This window comes from Mya arenaria, chromosome 4, assembly GCF_026914265.1.
Source record: "Mya arenaria isolate MELC-2E11 chromosome 4, ASM2691426v1".
NCBI lineage: Eukaryota > Metazoa > Mollusca > Bivalvia > Myida > Myidae > Mya > Mya arenaria.
In genome coordinates, this window is record NC_069125.1 from 35,884,520 (window position 1) to 35,892,944 (window position 8,425).

Genomic DNA, 8,425 nt, shown 5'->3' on the forward strand with positions numbered 1-8,425 from the left:
CCACTCGTAATGAATCTAAATAATTACACACATCTTGAATTAAATTACTAACCTCTCGTATTGAATCTAATGAATTACTAAGTGTATTCAATCAAATAACTAAACACTGGTTTTAAATCGAACTATTAACCTCTCCTATTGAATCTAATAAGTAACTCGTCTGAATCGATTTACCCCTTGTATTAAATTGACTTAATAACCTTTTCATATTGAATTTAATTATTAATAGTTCGTATTGAATTGAATTAGATATAGTTCGTATTGAATTGAATTAGATATCGTTCGTATTGAACTGAATTAAAACTTCATCCGTGTAACTGACTAGGCTTCTGCTTATGTATGCCCAATTGTTATAAATTGGGCTACAACGCATGGTCTTTTCCAGAAATGTTATTTTTAGATAAAAAAATTTGTGCAAGTTATCTGCACATATTTCTTTTTGCTTGGCATAACGAATCAACTTAAAAATAAATAAATGGCTCTCAGAACATTATCAACAGCTTCCTAAGCCCATTACCTTGCTTTGGGCCTGAATGCTTCATGTTCAAACAAAATGTTCTACTTCGGATTTTCAGTCTGTTATATATCATCCTTGAATGATCATTCTGATTTACTAAATAAATTCCGAACAGTTAATGCACGCTAAAGAACCAATTAGAACTACCTTGGTAGAGTACAGTACTCGGACCTTCTTGTATCTTTCTCTGTCATTTATGGCGAACATTTTTGGTCAAATGTCGCCTAAAGTCAAAAGAAGTGCCGAAAAAGAGGATCACCTCTAAATTTAGAGGTGTGGCTATCTAACGTAGTAGTTGTTATATTTAAAGGGGTTTATAAAGAGAGGTGCACCTCTTTATTTAGGAGTGCATTTCTATTTCGACTCGAGTTTTGACCCAAATGGCATGTCATAGTCTCTTCCGCTCCACTGTTTCCTTACCGAAAACCAAGACACCCCATAAGCAAACAGTACAATGACTTCCATACAAGTAGATTGACGTCCAGTCTGGAAACTATTTACTTTTTTCGTGTGATGGTAAACTTTTCTACCTTCACATTCTTGTCTCGTTTACCCCAAAGCAACCTTTTCTGACCCATATAAAGTCATTTTAAAAGATATAAAAGTTCTCGTTTTTCCGCTTGATATTCGACTAATATTCAAGATGGGGAAGTTAATCTGTCTCGCATGTGATAATGTTTGCGTTTATTTAGGTGAAAAAAAATACGCGTTATCAACACGCGCATGTCAATAAAATATTCTAATGTCCTCGATACCCGTTATCACAGTATGTCAGTAACAACAGGGGCGGATCCAGGAATTGATGTTAGAGGGGGCGTAACTTAGGGGCGCAACCTTTTGACATGCGCCTCTCCCTCAGAACCAAAAGTATATGGCATAAACTGTTTGCATGAGGATTTTGGGTTACTCCCTCAAGCAAATGTTAACAATTTGTAGTCGGAAATGATGCATGATGAGCGTTTTCATTACCTTTTATATCCCATATTGATGAAAAAAGTAAACTTTGAAGATTTTAGAGGGGAGCGCGCAGGATGCGCACCCCCCCCCCCCCCCTTAATCCACTAGTGAACAAGCGCTGTTTTGTCAACTTGACGTAACAACCGGTTATTGAACCGGAAATGAAAAATAGTATGTTAAATGAAAAATGCAGCACACACGCGAAAGATGTGTAAATGCACACGCGTGAGTCTTATAATTGTGTATAGGTCTTCAAGTAATAGAAGCACGCATGCGAATCAGGTATGTATTCTGCATAGGAACAGACACGTACGAACGTCGTGGGGAAAAACGTCTCAAGTGGTTGTTGAACTGACTTATCTATTAAGAAAAACACTTGGTATAGATATCATTTGTGATTCCTTGTTTTTGCACAATCTTAGGGCGTTAAAAATATTTTGTTACCGGTTTTTCGACCTACCCCATTTCTTTGCCCCGATTCTAGACCATTTTATTGTCTTGAGAACTGTTGTTTACCATTTGTTGATTATTTGTTTTAAAAGTTAAAAATGAAGTGTTTTTGACTTTTAACAATATCAGTGATTCTAATACTGATTGTTTCAGTTTTCTTAAGCATATCTTTATTCTATAAGTTTTTGGTAATAAAAAAACTCTCTAGAAACAATTTGCCTAATAATAAATAAATAAATAAAACGATCAACCTACCGTATTTTTTATTTTATTTTTTTATTTTATTTGTTTGTTGTTGTTTTTTGTTGTTGTTATTTTTTTATTTTTTTTTTGGGGGGGGGATGAAACCCGAAATAAACATATTACTTGTTACGCCTAATCTACAATTTCATGTTTTATCAACAGTATGTTATTCAACAGTGGTATCAAGCGAATACATAAAGCGTGATCACTTAATTTCCTTATACAGTTCTTTTTTCAATAACACAATCGCATATAATGCATGATAATCGTACGGCCTGAATCTTTAAAACATTGATGCTTCCTCGACGCTCATGTATTGGAGCGAAATGTTTCGAGAGTGACGAACAGCAGAGCGAGATGGATACTTAAACCAGGACAGTGGAGCAATGGTCGATCTAGTTTAAGCCTGAAATATCATGGAACTATTACGTACTTCAACCTGTTTTCAACGTGGTAGAGATGTGAGGTTTATCATGTGATACTATAGTTGTTTAATCAGCTTCAACACTGTCGTCAACGTAAACGTGAACATTAATTACACGTTTGTTCTTACGCTGACGTTACAGGCTGCATTACGTCTTTTGGCGTTTAAGAAGGCATGGAGGGAAACGCTGAGACAGCGGACTTGCAACGTGGTCAACAAGAGGTGGAACATTTGCTTCCTCCTGATGCTGGGTTGTCTGAGAGCCATAAACAATTGTCTGAAAATGGAATACTTTCAACGTACGTTGTTTCAGAATTCGGTTCAGAAGTATTGAAAAGTGTGCATTCAGTGCAGGTCTGCGAGAAAGTGTGTGAACCAAACGGAAATAAGGACGAATGCATTGAGGACTTGGAACCTCACCTAGATTCGCACTGGAGCTTCGCTATTGCGTTAGCGTCTTTCCTGGCACAAGTAGGTTACTTGTAAATATTTTTTTCAGAAGTATAATCGTGTAGGGCATTGTCCTCAAATACCAAGTCAAGTATGTCATGAGTCTGATAATTGAGATCATGATTTGTCAGAGGTTATCACATATTGATAACTAAAGACTACTTCATGATAGCGTAAGTCTGACCTTAAGTGGCCTACATTTTCAGCCTCTACTTTCAGTATCGATTAAGTATGTTTGGCCTGGTTCTAATTCATGACTACTAAACGCCAACTCCACCACTTATCTGTGGTGCGAAAAAAATGAGTATTTTCGACAGCGCCACCACTACCCCACAGCGCCAACAGTATAGCAACAGCACCAAAACTTTTATAAATATATCAAATTTCCTTTCTACGATGAGTTTGTACGTTTTAATGTGTACCGGCGAAAGTAGTACACATAACAGTTCCATAAGCATGCGATATAATGTTCTTACGGTGTGTCTATGCACCTTAGTGTACTTGAAATGCTAGCAAATTTCAAAATAGGTATAACTCCCAATCGGTAGAAAAGCTCCTGGCAATACAGTTCGCACAAAAGTGAAACGAAATCGTAATCAACCTGTAGTAAAAGTGTTTTAAACGGTACCACATTCTCCAGGTTTCGAAATATGTCAATTTAATAAAAAAATATAAAAGGAAAAGTAAGTCATACTCGCATGTGTACAAACAAAATGCACAGCTGCACAGCTCATTTTCTTTGCACCGCCGATGAGTGGTGGAGCTGGAGTGTAGTAGGCGTGTAATTACTTATGTCAAAATGAATCTTTGAGAATACACAAAATTTATTTCAGCGCTCTACGGGTATCCAACACAAATATAGCATTAGCAATCAGTGGAAGCTGCTTGACTGAACTGCACAGCTTGAAAAGTTAAATGTTTGAGGTATTGAATGCAAAGCAAACAACCGGCACACGTTGAAACTATCGTTATAAATCGCTTCAGACGGACCTTAACAACCGTTTATTAATTATTAAGGAGAGCATAATGTTGCCGCTTTGTCCGTCCGTCCGTCCGTCCGTCCGTCCGTCACAACATGTTTTCATAATTGGTGCTTGTCAGGGCCATAACTTCAAAACTACTGACGGGCTTGAACTAAACCTTAGTAAATAGATAGATGGAAATGAGAAGACGTGCAATGCACAATTTAATTGCTGTTGTTTTATTTAAATTCTTTAAATTTTCGCTTGAATTTAATTCTCTAACCTACCCATATATTTCCATGTTATTATGGAAATAACTTGGGTACAACAATGCTATAACCATTCATCTTCTACCAGCACATTGTATTACAATTTATGTAATTGTCCAAGGTCAAAGTTATGTTATGTAACAGGGAAGTCGAACTAGTATGGATTGAAGGAAAACAAACACCGTTTGAATGTATTACAATTTCTGCTTCTCCAACACACTATACCATGCGATATGCCGATAACTCTTTTTTAAGTTGTGAGTTGTCATTTCAGTTCAGCATTTTCTTTCAGGCGATTCTTGGCGGTCACGTTTACACGACGGGGATTTTCTACACGGTGTTCCGGGAACAGTTTCCGGAAGCGAACGAGGTGGCCGTCAGCTGGTTGTGCTCTATGCCGATCACACTGTGGTTCGTCGGAAGTAACTAATATTTATTATGTTTAGGTTTGTGGTAATATCCACTAGTGGGTCCAGGTATAAGAAATACGCCCAGTGTGCACCATTTAGGACTAGAAATTGTTAAAATTACCTTCGGGGATCACCCCCATATCCCCTCTTAACACTTGAAACCAAGGGTCAAAAGGTTACGCCCCTAAGTGACGCCCCCTCTTACATCTTATCCTGGATCCTCCCCTGATATCTTATATTTTAAGTTTCACAAACAAGCGCTTTTCATGTTGGGAGACCTTTCTTACTGTTCAACTCAGTCTGTCTGTCAGTTTAAAATCTCGTTAAAAAATCTCACTCTGCTCATTCTTAATCATTAAGATATCAATTCATATCACTATTACATAGAATTACGCTAGCAAACGCCAAACTAAATCCGCGCGTATCTCGCTAACAAGGGGGTTTAAAACTTTTGAAGGTTTTTCTTGTAGGTAAGTATCAGTACCTAATTAAAATTTTGAAACATCGGCAAGGTCCCGAATTTGTTTGCAGATTTAGTCAAATGATTATTAGATACGTACATTATTTATTTAGCAGTATCATATTCAATTCCGATGAAATAGCCTTTTTTCGTTAATATCATGAAGCCAGTGATATAAGACTAGTGACGAAAGATCAGATATCTTTTTACTTTCGAAAATTGAAGTTTTATAGCTAAAAGCCTTATTAACGCTTTAAGAAAAAAAATCAACATAAAACAGCAATTTTGAACGTAAATATGAAAAACTGCGATCTGATCTTTTTTAGCAGTCTTATATCACTGGTTCTCAGACATTAACGCAAAAAAATGGCTCATTCCAAGACAAGAAATAAAAATAGGTGAATCAAAACGGCCCATCTGCGAGGGTGCAGCTTTAACGGCAACATGGGCACAAATCGGAAATAAAATACGTAGCATGGTCTTTAACTCTCTTGATTTGTGAAGTAGAAGTTAAATTTGTGAGATTTAATAGATAAATTATTCAAAATCCTGCTTTAGCTAGTTTTCTTTGCAAAAAACGGCTACACATGTATATCCAAATTTTGATAACATTTCGTGGGGTTTGTACAAGGATATGTATAAAAGTTTGGAAGAATGCTCTATTTAATCTAACCATATCAATAAATACAAACTTGCATATTTTAATGCTGTTATCTCAAACAAATGTTTATGTTTTAAGGTCCTCTGGGTAGTGCTCTGTCAAACCGGTACGGATGTCGAACTGCGTCAATAACGGGAGGGTTTCTTGCGTCCACGGGGCTAACACTCTGTTACTTCACAAACAACTTCTATCTCATCTTTCTGTTTTATGGCGTCGTTGCAGGTTCGTTGAATGATTATTTTTATACGTTGACAGAATTTTTAAGAAAGTATAAGCCAGTGAATATAACTCCAGAACGATGACAGCTTCATGCATTACTCAGAAACAACTGTTTCGTCCCAACAATCACTAATAATGTTGCGTTTATATGACGAGATTTACCTCGGGGGCAAATATGAGCATATGATCACAAATTCTAGTATTTACTAGCATTATATGACATAAAATTCCCTCGGGGACAAATTTGCCCCAAGTTTGGAGGTGGGTTAAATGTGCCCCCGTGTGTATTTATGTCATATAAACGCAATCACGGATTTGCCCCCCGATGTTTGCGACGCTAAGCACTATGAATAAATGATTAAATATTCGTACATTAATTCCATATAATTAACTTATTTCAGCGTCTAGTATGTGTTGTAGGTTTCGGCAACGGCATACATTATGTAGGGTTCGTCGCGTCAGTGAGCAGATACTTCAAGAAATTCCGCACCGTGGCAAACATTATCACCACAATTGGGGTGACGTTTGGAATGGCACTGTATGCAACCTTAGTCCCTATGCTCAACGACGCTTTCTCCTGGCAGGGGACTTTGTTAATATTAGGTGGAATTAGTTTTAATTTGTGTTCATTGGCATGTATATTATTTCCCATTAAACATAGCACTCCCATGCCAAAAAAGAAAATAATGAACTTCAGTCTTCTTAAAGACAAGCATGTCCTCCTTTTCGATATTCAATGCATTTTATGCAATCTCTCAAGCGGAGTGATTTTTCTCCATCTGCCAGCTTTAATTATATCAAACGGCATATCATTCTCCGTCTCGTCTCTTTCACTCACCATTTACGGAGTCTCGAACTGTGTTGCCAAGGTGATATACAGCGTCATCGGGTACATGTTCGCTCCCGATTGCAGCGCCATCTATGTCAGCTCGCTAACTGTGTACGGTTGTGCTCTAATCCTGCTAGCTACATACCCAACTCATATGTGGGTCATATGTTTCTCGGCAATCCTGGGATTCACCTACAGCGTGACGGGTGGATATTTAGTAGAGGTTATACTCAGCCTCGTTGGCCCCGAGAACATTGCAGACGGATTGGCGTTCGGTCAGGTCGGAAAAGCTGTTGGGAGTCTGCTGTGTGGGCCTTTGGCAGGTGACTTTTTACCATCTTTACTAATAGACTTGTTCAGAACAATAAATTGCGGCTTGAAACTAATTTAAAAACATACAGTCAAACCTGAATTAAGTGGCCACTTTTGGGAAAAGGTCAAAGTGGCTGCTCAAGACAGGTGGCCACTTAATACAAGTGGAACATTTTCTGTCACTTAAGCTTTGTTTAAACGGAGGTCCATTATAAATTTTAACAATCATCTCACACCACCATTAGTATCATCATCGTTAAAGAAGATTAAATACAAATGTAGATCATATAGCTAGTATATCGTAAATATGCGTATAACGTTTCTTGATTTGAAAAGAAATCAAAGGTCGAGGTATCATGTGTCAGTGTCTGTTTTATGGACACATGCTTATAGGGACTCATGCATTTTTAATGTTTGTGTAAGGTAATTGTCACTATAAAAAGGGTTTTAGCCAAGTTTTAAAAAGGACAGGGTGCTGCAGATGAAGGGGAAAAGTGCTAAGCGAGAAAAGGGCACATTGTATCAGGCTGTGAAGAACGTTATGAATTTGACCAAACATATTAGGAATTGCCTTTTATTAAAGTAAATTATTAAATTTCAACTTCCAAATACGTAAAGTTTGTCTTATTGATAATCGTTTTAATCAAACATTTTGCAGCATTAAGCACCCTTCCATATAACTCTTCAGCTTAAACCCTACACTAATACCAGTAATCATTTATAAAACTATTACACATGCCCAATACATTTACATTAAGATCCGATCTTTTACCAGGATTACTGTATGAATCCTCCGAAAGTTACCAGACCTCATTCTTCGCGGGCGGTGTTATCATGCTACTTGGATGTGTCCTTATGCTGCCCGTTGCTAGGCAACTGAGAAAGAACAACCGGTTGAGCAGGGAGTCAGAGACAGCGATAGACTTTGAGGAAGAAAACGACGGCGAAATCGGTGCTGACTTATGTGTGCATTCGAATAAGAAAATGGTAAATATTCTTAGCTGAGCATGCATTTATAATGTGGAATACATATCAAATGTGGTTGTCATTGTAATAGCTTATATCAGTGACAAAATCGCATATAAAAATTATTTTTGTGAACACCCATTTCTGTTGATTTATTGATGATAGTTCATGTATTTTTCTCATCGCCTTATATTTATGTTTTCATTATGCAACAGAAACTATAGGAGCAATCCTAGGACCAGATGGTTGTACTCGATGATCTTGTTAAGAGCTCATTTTTCATATTTACTCTACGT

At 37.3% G+C, this 8,425-nt stretch overlaps 1 protein-coding gene across 1 annotated transcript; it reads left to right on the top strand.

Moving 5' to 3' along the window:
- The first annotated feature begins 2,554 nt into the window (after nucleotides 1-2,554).
- LOC128229616 (monocarboxylate transporter 13-like) lies at nucleotides 2,555-8,303 on the top strand. Its single transcript, XM_052941377.1, has 5 exons — nucleotides 2,555-3,062; nucleotides 4,565-4,694; nucleotides 5,882-6,025; nucleotides 6,443-7,174; nucleotides 7,939-8,303. Exons 1-5 carry the CDS (start codon nucleotides 2,766-2,768, stop codon nucleotides 8,166-8,168), a joined length of 1,533 nt encoding a protein of 510 aa, XP_052797337.1. The 5' UTR covers nucleotides 2,555-2,765; the 3' UTR covers nucleotides 8,169-8,303.
- Nucleotides 8,304-8,425: the final 122 nt, after the last annotated feature.

Excerpts from the sequence above, each read along its gene's own strand:
- LOC128229616 (XM_052941377.1), top strand. The coding sequence starts at position 2,766 with ATGGAGGGAAACGCTGAGACAGCGGACTTGCAACGTGGTCAACAAGAG. Across the intron at positions 6,026-6,442 it reads GTTTTATGGCGTCGTTGCAG|GTTTCGGCAACGGCATACAT; the intron begins GTTCGTTGAATG and ends TATGTGTTGTAG. Across the intron at positions 7,175-7,938 it reads GCTGTGTGGGCCTTTGGCAG|GATTACTGTATGAATCCTCC; the intron begins GTGACTTTTTAC and ends ATCTTTTACCAG.